At 32.2% G+C, this 22,662-nt stretch overlaps 1 protein-coding gene and 1 pseudogene across 4 annotated transcripts in view; one reads left to right on the top strand and one right to left on the bottom strand.

Moving 5' to 3' along the window:
* The window catches only part of LOC111050597 (membrane-associated protein Hem), a 110,600-nt gene that overhangs the window by 9,345 nt on the left and 78,593 nt on the right, over nucleotides 1–22,662 (top strand). For all 4 annotated transcript variants that reach the window (XM_039441612.1, XM_039441613.1, XM_039441614.1 and 1 more), the window contains exons 2-3: nucleotides 9,428–9,532; nucleotides 10,786–10,929. In XM_039441612.1, the coding sequence (XP_039297546.1) occupies nucleotides 9,428–9,532; nucleotides 10,786–10,929 (249 nt within the window). The remainder of the gene's footprint in view (nucleotides 1–9,427; nucleotides 9,533–10,785; nucleotides 10,930–22,662) is intronic.
* Nucleotides 1,683–1,819, bottom strand: LOC120355102 (annotated as a pseudogene).

Below are 22,662 nucleotides of genomic sequence, written 5' to 3'. Positions count from 1 at the left end.
TGAGCTATGTCTATTGAAAGACGTATCTTCCAATTTAAATATATCTGTCCACTCCACCAGAGTGTCGTGTTGTCAATGCTTCATTTTCCAATGCTATGCATGCCACATTACCTTTTCACAAAACATTGAACTACAATATTCCAAGTGAGATTTATATAAGTTAGGATTGCGATTAATCAAATAGTCTTTTTAAAAAATGAATTTATTTGTTAACCACATATTACAATAATTTTATATCTTGCGATAGAGCTCCGTTCGCTATGTCCGCTAGCTTGGAACTGACTACTAAATACAATGTTACCTTCCACTACAACTATGCTACATCAACAATAATGGAATGAGGAGTGCTGACTATATAAGTAATTAGCTATATAACTCCTCCATCCCTAAAAAGAACTTCGGGGGTAGTGTTGTTAACAATGTTTACATTGGGTGAAACTTTTCTTCTTAGATAACCATACAATAGATCAATTTAGAATAAAAATTACATACAAAATAATTGTCCAAAAACTTATGTTTGTAGTGAAAATACTTTCTTTCCTTATGGGGGTGTACTTGTTATCAGCAATCGGATTAAAATTAAGATGTTCTAAATTTTTCAAATGAATTTGGAAATCTGGAATTCGATGATCATGGAGTTCTAATTGGATGTTTTCTAGAAATTTTGGATGTCCTCTCATTTGGGAAGAGTGGAACAGAGGTTTTCCTCGATAGTAAATTTTTCCTTCAGCTGTATTGATGAAATAAATTCCTTGAAGTGTTGTCACAGTAGTTTCGGTTTTCGTTTTGATGTGGAAGGTCTCTAATTTTGGTAAGACTGCCAAATATTGTTGTATTTCGGGAATCCATTTGATGAGGTTCTCTTCAATTTGGACGGCGGTGAATTTACAGTTGTCAGTGGAACCAGTAGATATGATAGCCTCTTCACATTGCAGTTGTTGATGGGAGATGGCTTCGGATGAGCCAAGCTCCTTATTGTCATTGAACTAACTCTGTTTCTAGGGCAGGAGTTTCAAGTTCCAAATTTCTAATATCGACCTTGCTTTTTGCACCACTTGAACAATTCAAAATCAAATCAAATCTTTATTTGTCCCAAAAACATAATTACAATGACAAAAATGGTTATAAATGAAAAAAGTAAAATATAATATAAAATGAAAAAGAAAAATACCATTAATAGGATTATACATAACTATATTAAAAACGGGAAGTCCCTGCAAGGTTTGAGGAACCTGAGCGCAGAGGCCGAGTGTTCAATGCTTAACAGTACATGAAAATAATAATGGGATATTATTAAGAAATAGGGAAAAGAAAAAGTGAGTGAGGAAGGGAAGAGAAAGAGCAGAGTGAAGGCATAGGGGAAAGTAAAGAATAGTTGAAGATTACATAAAAAACATGAGAAGTCTTTATACTAAGCTATGAGGAAATTACATTGCCAAAATTATATTGTTCGAGATTAGGCCTATCCATGTATGAATTTCAATTAGCAGTTTTCTATTCAATTTACTAGTGATAAAATGGTTAGGAATAACATTGATGAGCTTTGATACCTGATATAAAAATTGTTTTCTACAAATTGATAAAATAGTATCTGTAATTTGAAAGGTAATAGATGAGGGACGGAGGTTATATTATAATTGTTTGTCAAATGCTCCTTATTGTTGTTTGAGCCGGTTTCTACCAAATTTTTACCAAAAATTGTGTGCCCGAGATGCCCTGGGGCATTCGCAGGGGTCAACCAAGTTGCAGTGCAATGTCAAGGCCTCGCCCTGGGGCAACCGCCTTCTTGATCACGGTAACCCCCACGCCAGGTAAGTATCTCCTATCAATCTACATTCTTTATACAATCCTTCAATTTTTAAAGTATTAGAACTATCAGAAGATTTCAATAGGTATTTGTTTTGTGGAAGTATTGTTACAAAATTTGATTCTACTTTACTTGGAATTGGTAATAATTCAAAAAGATCAAAAATTACTTCTTCCACAATCAGAAATTCGAGAAAATGAATGATTTCGTTCTTAATTATCTTACAATCTACATTAATTAATTTTTCCATTTCCAACATCTTATTATAATTGATATCCAATGGGAATTTATCATAGAATTTTGAAATTTTTACAAGTTCATTGAATAATTCTTCAGTAGACATTATACTAGGGTGCAGAACGCCTACTTTACAAAATGCAATAGAATTTTCAATGTCATGAACTATGTCTAATAAAATATTATAAGCTATGAGTAACTGATTCAAAATATCTTTAATTTTTTCTAATTTTACGAAATCGTTTAAATCATTATTAATTATCAAAAATTTCTCTTTTAATTCATTGAAATTTTGGTTCACAAGTTTAATTGTTTCATTGAATTCTACAATAATGTTTTGAATGATTGAACATTGGTTTGAAATTTGATTGGCTCAATTATCTTGATTATTATACAGTTCGAGAATCAACTTATAGTATTTTTGTTCATCATATGAGTCCAAATTACCAGTGATAAATTTTAAAACATATCCAAGACTATTTATTAAACCTCTTTTATTGCGTTTGACGTTTTCATTGTAAAACAAAATTATTTCCAATTTTTCTTCAATAACAGACTTTGTATGGTTGATAAATTTCAAATAGTTAATTGCATCTCTTAATTTACTACTGTTTTCTGTAACGAAATCGGTTTTTGAACTTATACTAATATTTTTCCAAAAATAGTGAGAGACCTTATCATAGTAATTATTTAAATTTTCAATTTCTGAATACATTGATTTCAAATCATAATTATGTACAAAAACGTGCGAGTTATATACAAGTTTGGCTTTGCCAAGGTTAATTGGTACAATTCCAGAATCGATAACATTCTTAATGTATATTGCTGCGTACAGGATGAAGAGGGATCTGGAAAAGGATTGTCATTGTCAATAGTCAGTTGAGTCACTGTCTTAGGTTTTTCAATGTCATTAGTTTTGATAATTTTTCTAGGTCTTTTAATTTTGGATAAATGAATTTTCTCTCTAGTGTTGGGGATGATGTCGGGGATCTATTTTGGCAGTTTTAAGTTCTCGATTCACTGATAGGAGAGTTTCTTTGTTGAATTTATTTTTAGTTTTACTTTGTTTTTGCACATTACTCACATAAACTTCTTTTGGAAGTTCTGGTAGTTCTTCTCGATCTTTGTTCCTTTCGTTGATTACAATCATGTTTTTTTCTACTTCAGTTTATTCCCTGTATATGGTCAAATAGTCGTTGAGTTTTTTCTTTGTGATTATTAACATATTCGTTAATAAATCTGTTCTGAATGTCAATTTCGAGAATGGGATTAGATTCTATTTGTCCATATAAAACTTTCAAAGGTGTCAGTTTTGTTACCGAGTGAATGCTATTGTTATAAGCAATTATGGCGTACTTTACTTTACTTTCAATTGTTTCTGTTTTGAACTCGTTGTGATTATTAAATATTCTGATGTGCTCAATTATCGTAGAATGAAAACGTTCAGCTAAGCCATTTGAAGGCGGATGTTGAGTACTTATCCAGAGCATTTTGATTTTGTGCAATTCTGTCAATTCCTTTACTAAGCCATTATTGAATTCACATCCATTGTTGGCAACTATAGTTTGAGAGATACCATGGTGGGAAAAGAAACTAAGCAGTTTGTCTGCTACCTCAACACTGTTACAACTTGTTATTGGATAGCATTGTGCGTATCTTGAAAAAGTATCAATGATCGTGAGAAATTTCTTTTTCTCAAATGTTATACTGTCCACGTGAATGATTTGAAGCGGCCTTGTAGCTGTCAGTGTCAAGTTCATTTCTAAATTAAGTGGATTCCGTTTGTACTTTGTTTTGAGACATATCTCACATTTGTTAATAAAATTTTGAATATAATTTTTCATGTTGGGTCAATAGTATTTTCTTCATATCTTATCGTATGTTTCTTGTACACCTATGTGATTTGTTTTTCCAATATGATAATTATCAATTTTTTCTATTCTGTCATCTTCATGTGTTACATCAAGTACTTTAACTTTACATCGTACAAGTATGAGCTTTGAAAATTTAAAATTTTTGGCAATCACTGAAGCAAATCTTTCGTAGAATTCATTTTCAAAATACAAGCTATATCTAACATTAGGCACTAAATATTCTTTCACGAAGTAAATCACATTTTTATGGAAATTATTCTCAGATATCTCTACTATCTTTTACTATCAAATATTCTATGAATAGTGACTTTCTTTGGGTTATTGCTCACAAACTTCAATATGACTTGGTTTTTAGCATAGTTAACTGGGTCATCTGAAACTGGTATTTCTACTGATGTGTTACTTTCATAATCAGAATGTTGCATTTGAGAATTATTTTCTATGAACTCATCTTCAGCAGGACCTATGAAATCTGGTTCATCATTTTCGAATCCTTGAAAAGGGGTTTCGTTTTTGAATCCGTGAAAAGGGGTTTCGTTTTCGAATCCTCTAAATGGGGTTTCATTATCATCTGTACCGGTTTCATTTTCTAATCTTTGAAATAACGTTTCGTTATTGTCCACGTTAGCTATCATAGATTGTGCATCCTCGTTAGGTATGATATTCACTACATTTTCAATTGCTTCATTTATAATCGCATCAATATCACTGAATAATCTTGGTGAGTTTTTGTTGTGTGTGTTATTATTATTCAACTGAATTCGGGAAAGGGCATCTGGGTTTTGACTTGTTCCTTTTTTATAACATATGTTATAATCAAATTCTTCTAATTTCAGTCTCCATCTTAATAATTTTGAATTCGGTTCTTTCATAGAAAATAACCATTGTAGGGGTTTGTGGTCAGTGAATATTTTGAATTTTCTAGCATAGAGATAGGGGCTGAAGTACTTGGTAGCCCAAACTATCGCTAAAAGTTCTTTTTCAATAGTTGAATAGTTCATTTCAGTTTGGTTGAGGGTTCTACTTGCATATTCACAAGGCAAATCGGCACCATCTTTGTTCTGACTAAGAACTGCCCCAATAGCTAAATTGCTTGCATCTGTTGTAAGGTTGAATTGTTTTTCAAGATCAGGATACTGAAGGATTGGTTCGTTAGTAAGGATATTCTTACAAGTTTCAAAACATTTAATGTACTCAGGGTCTTGTATATCTATTTAAGCATTTCTTTTCAAACATTTAGTTAGAGGTTTTGTTAAATGAGCAAAGTTGTTAATGAATTTTCGATAGTATCCTAAAAGTCCAAGAAATCCTTTTATCTCTTTCGTTGTTTTAGGGATAGGATATCTTTTTATCGCTTCGAATTTGTCAGGATTTCGTTTAACTCCATTTGGTGTCACTAAGTGTCTGAGAAAACTAACTTTTTTACGCAAAAATTCTGTTTTATCAAATTTTACTTTGAAGTTGGATTGTCTTAACCTTTCAAATACTTGTCTTAGTCGATCAATGTGTTCTTCTAAACTAGTTTAATAAATAATAATGTCATCTAAATATACTAAATACAATTTTGGAGTCATCTTACTATGCTATTTATAGCTTTTTGGAAAGTGGGTGGACCGTTTTTGAGAAAAATTATTCGTAAAAATTTGTAATGACCCGTGTCTGTAGAGAATGCAGTTTTTCCAATACTGCTAGGATCCATTTCTATCTCATGGAAGCCAGAGAATAAGTCTAGGGTAGTGAAGTAGCCTACTGTGCTCTTCATAATTTGTCTAGAATTTCCATCATATTAGGAAGTGGGAATTTATCGTCTACAGTCTTAGAATTCAATCCGCGATAGTCAATTACAACTCGAAATTTCTTTTTACCAGAAGCATCTTGTTTCTTTGGAATGACCCATATTGGTGAATTCCAAGGTGAATTGGAGGGTTGAATTATTTTTTTGTTCCAACATTTCATCAATCTGTCAATTTACTTCAGTTCTATAGATTTCAGGGTAGCGATAACTTCTTGTATAGACTGGGATTTCGTCGGTGGTTCTTATGATATGCTTTATTTCATTTGTGAAAGTCAAAGGATTTCCATCAATGTGAAATATATCTGAGTAATCTTTAATCACCTGTAAAATAGGTTCTAACAACTCTTCTTCAGCATTCATATGATTGGTTCTAATTTTTTATAGATCGATTTTGTTAGTTTTGTGATGGAGTAGATTCAAATTATTACATGCATTATGATTACGTAACTCACTTGGAATAATACAATTATAGTTTTCAAGCGATTCGGCTGACATTGGTTTGTGAATGATAAATTTCTTGTCTGACGTAGTGGGGTTCAAAATAGAACAATAGGCTTTGTTTTTTTCCACTTTCACTAGACACTGTGGAATTTCAAGTCCGGAAATGTTTTTGTATGATACTATAGCTTCACCTTCATTCATATTTTCAATTGGAATTTCTATAATGGATTGAGTTCTAGCTTGTATCAGAAATTATTTCACTTGAGTCATTTGATTTTTGGTAGGGTTCATTGACTTTACTTGTGAATCATTTTCTTCAGCGTGAAAATAATAAATAGGCAGTTTCATTCCATTGGAATTAATACTGTCATTGATGAAATCCAAATTTATTTTGAGCTTTTTCATATTGTCAAGTCCGAGAAGAAGGTCAAAGTTTTTATGAAAATCAAAAAGATAGAACGTGTGTTTCGATTTTCCTAATAAAGAAATCTTTGTACTGTATTTCTCTTGTGAAATACCATGCGCTGTTGCTACATCAAAAGGGTCTTCTATCAAGTTTTCTTTGTAACATTCCATACCTATGAAGTTAGTTCTTCACGAATGACCTAGTGCTTCCTGTGTCGATTAGAACTCTAAATCTTGTTTTAGGGTCAATGAAGTAGGGGAGTTCATTTTTGTCATATTGTAAGTTCATAATTGAAAATTTATTTCGAGGCTCGTATCCTCTAAAAAACACTCTGATTCAGTTTGTTCGGCTGGCTGGAAATATGTTTCATTTTCGTTTTCAACTGAGAGCTGTTTGAATTCGTCTGATAATTCCTTCTGAGCGTTTTCTCCGAAATTATTATCAAACTCATCATTTTGCATTTCATCAATTGGTCGACCTGTCATTTGAAACAGTCTTGGTCTTTTTTGGGGACGATTGTTGATAGAGGAAATGCTCATTGGCGTTGGTTGATACGAATTTTGGGGTCTTGGTTGGTTGTAGTTTTGATTTTGAGCTCTTGGCTGATTTGTGTTGAAATATTGTGGTTTGGGTTGACTGTTTTGAAAATGTTGTTGAGGTCTGTTCATGTGGTGATTTTGGAAGTGTTGATTTTTGTTTTGAATGAACTGACCTTTCTGATTTTGAGTGTGATAGAACTGTTGTCTCTGATGATAGTTTTGCATTTGATAGCTGGGATTACTTTTGTGTTGGATTTGAGTGCTAGGCTTTTTCAAATTAAGAGTGGTCTTGAAAGAAACCGAATTTGAACTGGAAGTCGTTAGATAGCATGTTAATCCCTGTTCAACGAACTGGGATTTTTGGTTCTCATGAGAGACCCGAGAGGCTCTCTTAATCCTCTTAGCAATACTCTAAGTGCTAATCCATTTACATACTGACACATGACTTCTGATATTGTGGGTTGTTTGTTTCGGAAATATGAAATCTGTAAATTCAGAAGTTTTTGGATTCGTTCATAGAATGAAAAGGGTGATTCACCTGATTCTTGTTTTAGTTCAGCCATTTCAAGATTGAGAGTAAAGCAATCTCTCTTGTCCATGTAACTATTGATCAAAACTTTTCTTACATCAGGCAATGCATAAGTGTTAGAACTAGTAACAATGTCAAGAGCTGGGCTTTTGATACAGGCAAGAATAGTAGAATACAATTATTCGTTTTGGAAATCATCTGGGTTGGCAGTTACATAAAATTTTGCCACAAGTTTGTCACAAATTGAAATAAAACAATTTAGCATAGTAGACTCTCCTGAATAATCAGGGATCATGTCCAAGAATTCTTTCTTAAGGGTAGGTACAGTTTGGGGATTGGTTGCTTTATCATTGTTGGGATTCATGGCTCTTAGTTATAGATAAAATTACAAGAAAAAGAAAATAATAAGTAAAATTAATATTGGCCAAGTTTGTAATAAAATGATGAAACAAAATGTTTTGTTACTCACAAAACTATAATCAAGTTCATCTTGTCACAGTCCAGGGTTCTGTAGCACGTGTAGGATATTCTCCAGAGGTGGAGATTCTTAGAAGTTTAAGTCTGTAGTAGTCCTTAGAAGTTGAAGTCCGTTGTAGTCCTTAGAAGTTGAAGTCCGTTGTAGTCCTTAGATGATGAAGGTCCTTGGTTGTCCTGATTTTGAAAGTCTGTCACTTTTTCTTGATTCACTTTGTAGATGAAATATGGTATTGTTAACACTTAACTATATTGTTCATTAATTTTATTATTTTTCACATTTGTCCCGATATTAGGTGACTGAGTAGAAATATAATTTTGCAAATAACACTAACAAATTTAATAATATAATAGTTCACCAACTCATTCAATTTGATACGAAGTTATTTTGATGATTGTTCACTTATTTAAGTCCCAATGTTAGGTGACTGATACAACTTTTTCGTAAGTTCATGAACACTTCATTAACAGTTAAAACCAAAAAACCAAATTCTCGTTTTTGAAGTGTCCTACCAACTGCGCCAGTTAGGATTGCGATTAATCAAATAGTCTTTTTAAAAAATGAATTTATTTGCTAACCACATATTACAATAATTTTATATCTTGCGATACAGCTCTGTTTGCTATGTCTGCTAGCTTGGAACTGACTACTAAATACAATGTTACCTTCCACTACAACTATGCTACATCAACAATAATGGAATGAGGAGTGCTGACTATATAAGAAATTAGCTTTGACTTTTAGCTTTCTTATTTAAGTAATTAGCTTGACTTTTATAAGTAATTAGCTTAGTAATTAGCTAAGTATTAGTACTTATATGTACGTACTTCATTTTGATCCGTTTACGTACACTGTCAATATTAGTGATCCTTTGTATACTTAAAGCTTAGGACCCATGTGGCGGGCAAGGGCAAGGCTATAGTTGAAGTTTCATTCATTAAGAATCATACACTTCTTGAAAAGTACCACATGCTGAAGCCTAAAACGGTTCCAATTCTAATTTATACAACAGTCCAATCTAGGTTATATCACTTTTCCATTTTCAGTTATACTCCAATTTACAGTTATACTCCAATCTAAACAATAAATCAATCATTGATTTCAAATTCAAAAATACTTTTAAACAATTAAAAAGTCCAAACTTTGAAAAAACTAGAAAATTTCGAGACCAAAAAATTAATCAAGTTTCAAGGGTCTCTCAGGCATTTCAATGAAGTTCACAACGGATACGACAAATTGACTGGATTGTATAGCCTACTACTTTTAACTGTGTACCTTCAACTTTTATGTTTCAAATTTCGATTAATATAAATTTTTTCTGCAGGCATGCGGAGATGTGAAGTCGAAACCAGCTTTTTTGTCTGACAAATCTCTGGAATCTTCGATCAAATACATCGTCAGGAAATTTCCTCACATCGATTTGAAAGGGGTAAGATGAATAAAACTTAATTTACCAAGTAGCAACTAAGTATTGTAGAATCTAAATAGCAGCCAGGTTGACAAGTATGACTTTTAAATTAGCAAGCTCTATTAAAGGGCATACACACAAAGCGGCATTTCGTGGAGTCGGCTGCTGTGCTTACGAACAAATGGAACAGCCGTGTCGACTCGTTTAATATTTATATATGATTTATAATGATTTATATATGATATATTATATACTACTGATGTGCTGCTTGTCCGCCGCTCCAAGTTTGTGTCTCACTCCACCACAAAGCATGGAATGAGGCCAGTGCCACAGAATACATACAGAATGGAAACTATCAATCAAACGCCTATCCAACCAATGCTTTTCACATGTCACAAATACTTGAGTGCACCAAGACACGTCACGTGACTGCGCCATCTTGTTAGAAATTAAAATCCTGGTCTTTTGATTGGCTTGCGGCAGTGAACGAGACCGATTAACCCGGATCAGTAAAGTGATCTGAACCTCCCATCTATACTATCACAGTGCTGAACTTTCTCCCAACATGGCGGATTTTTTTGAAAGGGTACTAGCCGAGTTTCCATTCTGTATGTATTCTGCGCCAGTGCACCGACTGTAAAACGACAGGTTATTCTCCAACTAAAATGCTTCTAAAGTGTGTTTTGCCCCTCTTCGAGTCACTGACTCGACGAAAAACGCCTCATGGCGTTTAGGTCATATACTCTGCACTCTGTCAAGTTACATATAGTTACACAATAGAATAAGTATACAGGAATACATAAAAAGCATAGTAATCTTGTGTATGCATTCTCTATTTTATCACCAAAAGTTTAACTTATTAATACCAAATTGTTGTTTTATTATCCTATCAATCAATTATAGCCTACTTGTAAGTCTGCAAGTATTGAATGAATAGTGAATTCTACTGTAAATTACAATTAATGAGCCAAGAAGCAGAGTTAATTTTTCAATGTAATAATATAAAATTGTTCTAAAATCTGTAGGGTACATCATTTAATAATTAATAAATTTGTCAATTTCAATGTATCGCTGGTTGAATAATATTGTAGGCTTATTTGTTTTGAAAAATGCATAATAAAAAATAATTTTTCATTTTGTCTTCAAATACAGTACCCAATACAATGTTACAAATAATTAAGCTGATTAAATATTATTAATTAATCCTAACTACGTCGATACTTTGATCGTGGTTATACTTACCATGATAACCGGAATATTTTCCTTTGTTCCAGCTTCAAGGTGTAAACCAACTTCGAAGTGAAATTATAAAGTCGTTGTCATTGTATTACTATACTTTTGTGGATCTATTGGATTTTCGTGACAATGTTTCGGAAATTTTGACCACTATAGATGCCTGTAAAATTCATCTTGATATTGTAAGTAAACTTCTTTCTATGCTCTTCAATGTTTGTTTCCATTAGGAACTGCTTGTTAATAATCACTTTTGAACAACTAAATTACGACATAGCTGTCAGGTATTTATAAATAAGAGCTATTAGCTTTTACTCACATTAATGGAGCGCTTTCGGACACTAGGCCCTACATCAACACTGATTCAGTAGTCACCTACCTTTTTGAAATAGCTTCCCACTTTGGCATCCACTGGTATTTCGCGGCGTTAATTATTAATTGAAAATCCAAATAACTGATCTAATGAAATGGGTTCAGATCCCGTCCTATTCAATAATACAATTCTCTTTAAACTGCCCGAACTGCGACAGGAAAACTGTATTATAAAACAAGAGCAAAATCTATCCCCTTCACCATGACAGTCAGACTTTACTCACAGTCCTATCGAACGAGCTCACACACAGACACACTCACTGACCAGAAGTAAAATTTTTTGGGTATTAAATATAACTCAGTCAATGCCAAACATGAAAGCCATCTCAAGTACATATTTTTATCTGTCGCACAAGCGGCACGTTTGTTATTAAAAACAAAAGAGAAGCTACATTAATTTCGACAACAAATGAAATGAACAATCTTTCTGTCAATGACAAAAATTGTTCAAAGACAAAAACACTGTTCATTAAACTTTTCTAAATTAAAACTCTAAAATCCTGATCAATATGAGATAAATATATGATTCATATATATGTCCCATATGACCAGGTGACAATATTTAAATAGGCCTAATTTTAAAATCAAACTCGTAAGACTCGTAAATTTTGTTTACTTATCAACTACGGGTTTCATATGAAACAGTCAAAATGAGCCAAAATATTATCTAGTTTCTGCAATCAATATCTCATCAATATTCTTCCCATACAGGTGAACCGAAATATTCTTAGTACGAAATAGTCTTAGTATGCTACGTCATTTTGATGTCACCGCGCATACGCAGAAGGCCAAAATAAAAATAGTAGTCATGCACACTGGTCGAAATAATCTTAGTATAATGACATCATCAATGACGTCATTGCGAATGCACTGTATAGTTCTACACTATCACAGCAACAAGTTAATGCTCACGCACGCGAGTCCGCGTGATCAGTGTTACCAACAATAGAACCTCTAAACTATAATTTCCCTATGGATTCCTACAGCAAGATTTCTTTCCTAGCAAAAGCTTGGCGCAACATCAGATCATTACTGTAGTAATTCAAAAAAGCTGTTTTGGTGGGAAAACAGCTTCTATGTTTTTACTCAAGGGGAATTATCTATTAGAAGTGAACTATAACCAATCAATATTCATTTGATGAATTAATAGATTACTATGGCATTTCTTCTCACCTTACCATTCATTAAGTCGATTTTTAAGGCTAAATAATTTTTTTAAAGGAAAATATCAACTTAGTTCGAGTTGATACAGTAATGCATAGGAAGTTGAGTTCAATTTTTCGACTTGATATCATCTGGTGAAATTTAAACAATATAACATTTTAATTTCGAGATTGATTTATTAGTTTATTGATCATATTAGCAATTATTAGTTTTATATTTCATTTCAAATTAAGGGTCACAAGTGGAGGGTCTCAACCAACTTATTGTTTAATTCCTCACTCTAACCTTTCAAATCAATGTGAAGCGACTGTATTTAAATTCACACCATTCTTTTACAACGGATGATTATTATTTTCAAGGGTGCCCAGGGGATGCATATTACATGGGGGGGGGGAGAGAGTTTCTTAATTCAGTGGGGGGGGGGGGAGGGTGCATTCACCCATGTTATCATAACAATAATTTCAATCTTTTAATTTGTTCCTTTCAATAGCTTCAATGCTTCACATTGAGTTGTTTGCCTATTGTAAATACCAACCAATATGTGGTATGCGAATAGATACTATAGATATTATAGACTAACATGATAGAACATAATTTCGACTTAGATTACATCATCATCAGTATTTTAAATGTCCTTCTGAATGATATTCTATTGATTTGGAATGTTTACTCAAAATCAAGAGGAAGAAGACTTTCAATGATATAGAATGAAACACATGTTGTAATCTATTAATTATTATGACAATAATCCAAGGTTATGCTCCACGAAGTTCCATGATGATTCTGCAATTAAATATTCACAATTGCATTTCTTTTGTTATTCCAAATTCTCCAATAACTCTTCAGTTAATTATTAATTAAAATATAATTATAATTATAAAAGATTTTGAATATTAACATTTATAATTAGAGCTCACACATGATATTACAATTCATATTCATAATCATATTATGATGACTTCTGCAATAGATTAAAATATCAATATTTCGATATCTTTGTCTTTTCAAATTTTCTTCAATTTTTTAATGAGAAAGTAAGACTTTTAAAGATACAGAGAAATTTTAGGACTATCAAGATAAAGAGTATTAAATACAGACTTTTGAATACCGATTTCCATTCAAGATGATTCACTGAAGTTTATACTTTTGACCAAGCTTGTACTTGAAATCATTTTGGATAGGGCCTATGAGATACTTAAGTTTCACTTCAATTGAAATTTCGTGGGGTTACTAACCCCCTCCCCCGTCTATGCTACATAAGTACCACACTTCTCTCCCGAGAAGCTACATTAATTTTGACAACAAATGAAATAAACAATCTTTCTGTTGATGACAAAAATTGTTCAAAGACAAAAACACTGTTCATTAAACTTTTCTTAATTAAAACTCTAAAATCCTGATCAATATGAGATAAATATATGATTCATTTATATGTCCCATATGACCAGGTGACACATCACCAATCCCGCTGAAAGACTCGTCCCTGAGTCTGTAGTCAAGAGGGGAAGAAAAAAAATAATAATAATTAAACAAAATAATATACTCCGGAAACAAACGTGTGCCTGATTGACTTGATAATGCTACTATACATTGAAATCAAACATTTACATAGAAAGGTAGGTTACTCAAACTAAATTACAAAGATTCAAATCAATTTCAAATTGAAACTATGCTGTACAAACAATAGTTCTCTAAATTAATAAATTTTCAACAAATACAATTCAAATTTTAGGGGTTCGGGAATGTAGATAGGTTAAAGTAGTTCTCAAAGATGTAGATGATATTTAGATGTCCTGAGCGATGAACTGGTAGTCGTCCTTGTATGTGAAGTCCTCCCATATTTGACCGATTCTTGTATGTCCGTTGTTCGTCGATGATCATTATAGTTTCCTCAACTCCTTCAGACCTCCAGCCACAGGTACAAATTGAACCCTGTACCAAAGATAAGATGATGATCGTAAGGTATCCAAGGTTGAAGTCGAGCCGTCTCTCAACTGTCAAAGAAATCTCTCGCAGCTCAGCTCGCAAGTAGTAGCATGTGTGTGTCCAACCAGTAATAGGCTATGGCAGTTAAGTAGTCACTGGATAGTAATTCATCCAACTGCCATCCAATCGAGCCGCCATAATAATGAAATCTCCCAGCATCGAAATTCATCTGTTATGATTTCCACAGAAGATGAAGTTTGTTCTTCGTTATATGGAAGCTCTGATTAGCGCCTGATGTCCTCTCCGTTGTTGAGTAGTGTACAGCATACTACGTGATGAAAATTCAGGCCCTGCTTGTGTTACAGCCAAACGTCTCTGCTTGCATAATATCATCCAGATCTTCAGGAAAATCGATCTTGTAGAGTGTAGTGACAATTCACAAGTCGCCTTGCGCTGAAGCTGAAGTCATTTCGAAGAAGCCCGTGAAGTCCTTGAGTGCTTGAGTCATTGAGTCCATGAAATCCCGCGATGTCCCGAAGTCCTCGAGGTGAAGTCCACATGCTCCCTCAAAGTCCGAAGTCGAGAAGATGTAATATGAGAACTACTACTTATAGGAATATGAATGAGTATAAGAAATTTCAAATCTAATTCAAGGAAAATTTTTAGGAAAGGATAACCCCTTTACAATTATAATAAATTCTACTGTATAAAAAAAACAACTTTCAAAATCAAACTACTAAACTTTCCATTATGCAATCATAAAACTCTACAGCTAACTTTAAACAACAAATCTCAAATTCAAGAAAATAACTTCAAAGGTGAAAAATCAAATTCAATTTAAATAAGAATGTGGAAAAAACACGACCACAGTATCATTAAACAAAAAAAAAATTCAATAAAAAATTTATGAGAAATAAGTATTTCAGCTCAAAAATGATAAAATAAGCCAAGTAATGACCATAATATTTAACAAACTTCGAATTTGATAAAATGACTTGAAAAAAATCAATAATGATCAAGTTCAATAATACATGAATTAAGTAGAAAATTATTTGACAAGTTTCTGTACATACTATGAAATCCGACCATTATTAACATTAACAATAATATTCAAAACAATAATTGAATAAAAGGTCATTAATTTCTGATTGAAATCATAACAAAATAAATAATTGATTGACTGGACGTGATTAGTTTCATGTTATTTACTTTGAATAAAAGAAACCTATAATAAAAGACCACATTAATTAATAAACAAAATTCATAAACTCTGGAGTCATGTCTGAAATCAAAACAAAACGTTAGTTAACAAGTCTAATTACAGTAGTTATCGTGACAAATAATCTAATTGCTGACATTGACCTCAACTCGCAATAATTCAACATGCCTGACCTTCAATAGGAGCATGCATGATGTTAAAAAAAACTTTCAACTATTATATATCAAAACTGGTTAACAACCTCTTAGTCTTCAAATTGCAATAACAAAATATCCTAAACCCAAACGTAGTAAAAATATAAAGATTTATATCATTAATTTTCCATCTCCAAAACCTAATTGCAGCCTTTTCAACTATAATATTTCAATAACATTACTAATAAAAAAAAATGTTGGAAAAGTAATCAATAAAACTTGTACTCCAAATCTCAAGTATGTACACTTAATAATTATTTATAGTAAAATTAAACTCAATAACGAAATATAATGTATCATATCTAAAAATCCTATATCAAAACTCAAATCCTAAATCCCAAAACTGAAAAGTTCGTTATTAGTAAAAATATCAAAATTATCCATTGCTCAAACGCAATCCCATATTAAAATAAATCCAGAACTAATATATGAAAATATTATCACTAGGACTATTATTAACAAATACCAAGAAAAGCCAAAATTTTCTTCCATTATTAGATATTGAATATTACACTGATCAGTGTTGATAATTGAATGACAATTATACATTAGCTAAATGCCTCATTCTACAAGCAATACTGTCTCATGCAATACATTCGCTGATTCTGCTTTTCTATTCTCGATTGATTTGTTTGCAGGCCTGATTTCTCATTATTATTGTTGAACTGAGACACGTCTTCTAAAACATTCTCACTACCCGATTGTAATAAGATATCTGAAATGTCCTAATATTTTTCAACTGAGTTCTCATTAACAAATTCATCTGGTCCACTTTTTTTATTCTCCATATCATTCAGATAATTACAATAATTCAAATCTGACTCTGTATTTTCACCATCACTGTTCACACAAATCGCTGATTCACATTTTTTCTGTAATCGGTTCAATATACTATTTCCATGGCCTGGTTCTTGTTTATCAATAATTGATTCATTCATTTTGTTAACAAAATTTTTACTATCGCATTTAATATTTTCCAATTCTGAACACGAGTCCGAAATTTTTTGTTCAACACCATTTGCTGATCCACATTTCTGGCTATAATTCATTTTAATATCTCCAAGATCAATCTCGTGTTTATGGAAGATTGAATATTTCTTATCATCTGTATTAGAATATTTTCTCCTAACATATATTCCATTGTGCCTAACACCTTCCAAAGTAGAACCTGATTCAGTGACTATACAACCTCCTAATTCATTCCTTGAAATATCATTATTTGATGGACCGCCGTCTAAAACATTTTCATCAATATGTCTAGTACTAAACTCCTGTGTACTATCAGTAAAATATGCTTTCTTACGTCTAGCATTTTCCGAAAACTTTCTGCCATCAAAAGAATACACTCTAATATCATAGCCTTCTTTTTCACAAATTCTATGCATCCTTTTATAAACCCGATAAGCATAATTAACGTTGTAAAAACAATTCCGCATAAAATGATTATGTTCACCACAAACTTTACATTTCTTACGTCTTCTTTTTCTATTAGTCCTATTATTCACGAGACTAACATTCTGATGCATCTTGACTCCTCTAGATTCACAATCATTACGCATACCAGAGTTCACACAATTTTCAATCAGCCTGTTATCAATCGTAAAAGAGAAATCCAAATCACTTTCCGATAAATCTGATAACTCTTCCTTAATCATTTCCCTATCTTTATCCTCTTTGTAAATTATATCTTCCTCATTCAAATCACAATCATTACAAATAAGAAATTCATCCAACCCATTTTCAATCTCGAAGTTACTAACATGACAATATACATCCACTTCATTTGAAACATAATAATTACAAGAATCAAAATCATCAGAGATAATAGCATTTTCTAAACAATTCTCAATTTCAAACTCATTTCTGATTTCCAATAGTTCTTCAAATTCTGGTTCCATATTATCACTAATTACTTGCACCTGTCCAAATTTCCACCTATTCAAATACTGACATGATAATTCATATTTCTCAATATTTTTATACAATTCTACAATAGTACTATTTGATAACATTATAATTCTTTCAAATATATTTGAAGACAAACCTCTTAAAACTATCCTGATAATCCGAGATTCTTGCATATTCGAATCTACTTTTCTGCATAGGGATAAGACTCGTGCTACAAAATCTCTGCCATCTTCTTTAAATTCCATGCTACAAGTTTCTAGTTCCTTTTCAAGTTTCCACAATTTGAGAGGAGATCGATAGAAATTAACCAATTTCTCTTCCACTGGCATATATTCAAATTTGTTCTTTTGAGTCAAATCGTTCTCAATAACATCAAAATATTTCTCAGCACTTCCTTTCAAACAAAACCGCAAGTATAATAAATTATCCTTTTCATCCCAGCCGTTGGCCAAGGCAACCTTTTCAAAATAGTTGAAGAAATCATCAATGTCAAATTCTTCATCTTTTCCATCAAAAAATTTCGGTAATAGTAATGATCTAAGTTTTTCCATTGTTAATCTGTTCCAATCCAATTCTATTCAATAATAAATAATAAATTTCCAATTAATCTGGTTCCAATAATCATAAATTCTCCATATCTCAAAATCTCTTCAATAATAATAAATACATCCTATTTAATCATATCTTAATAATCATTAATTTCTCATCTCATCATAAATATCTAATTCTTTCCAATAAGAATTGATAATAAATCTTGCAATCTTACAAAATTTTCAATTGCCAAAGCTTTTACAATTCAAAATCAATAATCGTAAATCTTCCAATATCGTGAATCTCAAAATCTGTTAAATTATAATTATCATTCTCCATCCGTTAAAATCCATTATTAGTAATCAATTATTGTTCCACAATATTCCAATTCAATAAATCCTCGAAATTCATCCTACTAACTGTTTCTAGAGCCCCGTAAGGTTTAAACTCAACTACTTGACCCATAATTTCACTGAAAAAAACATATATTCAATAATGCAAAATGCAACCACAAAAATTGAATCTTCAATAAGGTAACTGGAAAAGTCCAAATTTTAAAAGCTGGATTAAAAACCCTTGAGCCTCCACCAAATATGTAAGCAATATTATGGAACGGCGGGAGAAGCCTCCACCAAATATGTAAGAGGAAAAGAACTATGAATACAAGAAATGAACAGAATAACTAGAACTTTAATGAGTCTTCAACATATTTACATTTGAACAAAACAAGATTAATTTGATTATAAAACAATATTTTATATGAATTAATGGGGAAACACTTGCTTGCTGCTAATGAGGATTCAATGTTTGTGGTTATGAAAAAATTTAAGAACAATGATTCAGTAGTCACCTACCTTTTTGAAATAGCTTCCCACTTTGGCATCCACTGGTATTTCGCGGCGTTAATTATTAATTGAAAATCCAAATAACTGATCTAATGAAATGGGTTCAGATCCCGTCCTATTCAATAATACAATTCTCTTTAAACTGCCCGAACTGCGACAGGAAAACTGTATTATAAAACAAGAGCAAAATCTATCCCCTTCACCATGACAGTCAGACTTTACTCACAGTCCTATCGAACGAGCTCACACACAGACACACTCACTGACCAGAAGTAAAATTTTTGGGTATTAAATATAACTCAGTCAATGCCAAACATGAAAGCCATCTCAAGTACATATTTTTATCTGTCGCACAAGCGGCACGTTTGTTATTAAAAACAAAAGAGAAGCTACATTAATTTCGACAACAAATGAAATGAACAATCTTTCTGTCAATGACAAAAATTGTTCAAAGACAAAAACACTGTTCATTAAACTTTTCTAAATTAAAACTCTAAAATCCTGATCAATATGAGATAAATATATGATTCATTATATGTCCCATATGACCAGGTGACAATATTTAAATAGGCCTAATTTTAAAATCAAACTCGTAAGACTCGTAAATTTTGTTTACTTATCAACTACGGGTTTCATATGAAACAGTCAAAATGAGCCAAAATATTATCTAGTTTCTGCAATCAATATCTCATCAATATTCTTCCCATACAGGTGAACCGAAATATTCTTAGTACGAAATAGTCTTAGTATGCTACGTCATTTTGATGTCACCGCGCATACGCAGAAGGCCAAAATAAAAATAGTAGTCATGCACACTGGTCGAAATAATCTTAGTATAATGACATCATCAATGACGTCATTGCGAATGCACTGTATAGTTCTACACTATCACAGCAACAAGTTAATGCTCACGCACGCGAGTCCGCGTGATCAGTGTTACCAACAATAGAAGCTCTAAACTATAATTTCCCTATGGATTCCTACAGCAAGATTTCTTTCCTAGCAAAAGCTTGGCGCAACATCAGATCATTACTGTAGTAATTCAAAAAAGCTGTTTTGGTGGGAAAACAGCTTCTATGTTTTTACTCAAGGGGAATTATCTATTAGAAGTGAACTATAACCAATCAATATTCATTTGATGAATTAATAGATTACTATGGCATTTCTTCTCACCTTACCATTCATTAAGTCGATTTTTAAGGCTAAATAATTTTTTTAAAGGAAAATATCAACTTAGTTCAAGTTGATACAGTAATGCATAGGAAGTTGAGTTCAATTTTTCGACTTGATATCATCTGGTGAAATTTAAACAATATAACATTTTAATTTCGAGATTGATTTATTAGTTTATTGATCATATTAGCAATTATTAGTTTTATATTTCATTTCAAATTAAGGGTCACAAGTGGAGGGTCTCAACCAACTTATTGTTTAATTCCTCACACTAACCTTTCAAATCAATGTGAAGCGACTGTATTTAAATTCACACCATTCTTTTACAACGGATGATTATTATTTTCAAGGGTGCCCAGGGGATGCATATTACATGGGGGGGGGGAGAGTTTCTTAATTCAGTGGGGGGGAGGGTGCGTTCACCCGTGTTATCATAACAATAATTTCAATCTTTTAATTTGTTCCTTTCAATAGCTTCAATGCTTCACATTGAGTTGTTCGCCTATTGTAAATACCAACCAATATGTGGTATGCGAATAGATACTATAGATATTATAGACTAACATGATAGAACATAATTTCGACTTAGATTACATCATCATCAGTATTCTCAATGTCCTTTTGAATGATATTCTATTGATTTGGAATGTTTACTCAAAATCAAGAGGAAGAAGACTTTCAATGATATAGAATGAAACACATGTTGCAATCTATTAATTATTATGACAATAATCCAAGGTTATGCTCCACGAAGTTCCATGATGATTCTGCAATTAAATATTCGCAATTGCATTTCTTTTGTTATTCCAAATTCTCCAATAACTCTTCAGTTAATTATTAATAAAAATATAATTATAAAAGATTTTGAATATTAACATTAATAATTAGAGCTCACACATGATATTAAAATTCATATTCATAATCATATTATGAGACTGCTGCAATAGATTAAAATATCAATATTTCAATATCTTTGTCTTTTCAAGTTTTCTTCAATTTTTAAATGAGAAAGTAAGACTTTTAAAGATACAGAGAAATTTTAAGACTATCAAGATACAGAGTATTAAATACAGACTTTTGAATACCGATTTCCATTCAAGATGATTCACTGAAGTTTATACTTTTGACCAAGCTTGTACTTGAAATCATTTTGGATAGGGCCTATGAGATACTTAAGTTTCACTTCAATTGAAATTTCGTGGGGTTACTAACCCCCTCCCACGTCTATGCGTTCTTGAAACTCTTGGGTTCTTTGTAATTAATATTCCACGTTGTGCCATGAAAATTAACTAAGTCATGGTATGAAGAAATTCTCGGCGACATAATTTGATATCCGGTGTGAGGTGAAGAGGTTTATAGAACACCTCCACCGGTTACAGATTGATATCCGGTGTGAGGTAAATTGGTTTATAAAACACCTCCACCGGTTCATTACAAAAGACCATCCTAGTATTCAATGTATTAATATCACTGCGACTTTGATGTTTCCTCTTCTTACAAATAAATACTACCCTCTCAATGGAACAGTTGAAGAAAATGTTTGCAAACTGGCTAGGGAAACAATAGTCCCATATGTCTACTATCAGAATTCGAAGAAACTATACTATAGTGTGAGGGTCAGCTATTGTTGTAGATATTCTTATTGTTATGAATATTCGACACTTTCCTTCGAAACCTTCCAGATTGTAGACTGGACAGACAATAAGCCCTTGTGAGAAAAGCACCATGCTCGTTCCGAAAAGAGTTTCAGCTAGAAAAGGTTTTGTTATGGAATACGTTTGAACCTCCGATAACATCACCCTATGTTTTTGGCGACCCATTTCCCTGTTAGCAGGTCACTTTCGACTCATTTATGTAATTCGAACAAGAATGCAGCTTTCAAAGCCAAACAGCAATATACACATGGATACAAGGAACTTCTTTCCTTTTCAAAGAAGTTGAGTGAATATTTCAAGATGATAATACAATATTGTCCATTTATGATTTGCTAATAATAAGGATGGAGAAGAGAATTACAATCATATTACTTTCTCTTATAATAATATTCATTCGCAAAGTTGGAATAGATCTTTCCTGTTGAATCTATGATAAAAAATGTGAATTATCTCGATCTCCGAGTTTCAAAAATGGCTATGAATAACTTTTTGTGGAATCTATCAATGGGAACTCAACAGTTATGTAATCAGGGTGATTCCCCCTGCCTAGAGCTGGTGTTCTCACCTCTCAAATATTCAAATTCAGTATTCTTTTGGTGAGAACGTGAATTATCTCGATTGACGAGTTTAAACAAGCCATAAATACTTCCGTATTCAATTTTTTCATTAGAACTTACTGGTTCTGAATCTACGATGACCTCCTCTTCATGGAACTTTCATAATCGATGATCTATAAGCATATTTTTGTGCTTTTCTGACCAAAATACATTTATCTTGTGAAGCTTGGAAGAGCATTATTTTTTGAATCCTGTTATTTTGAATATTTTCATGGAACTAATAAATGGCATAACTCATCAGGAACTGTAGAACTATTGATTCTACATCCAGAACAGTCAATTTTCGATGTACTTCAGGAAAATGCTCTTCCAAC

Source organism: Nilaparvata lugens, chromosome X (assembly GCF_014356525.2).
Source record: "Nilaparvata lugens isolate BPH chromosome X, ASM1435652v1, whole genome shotgun sequence".
In the NCBI taxonomy this organism is placed as follows: domain Eukaryota; kingdom Metazoa; phylum Arthropoda; class Insecta; order Hemiptera; family Delphacidae; genus Nilaparvata; species Nilaparvata lugens.
This window is presented reverse-complemented; position numbering and strand designations above follow the sequence as displayed.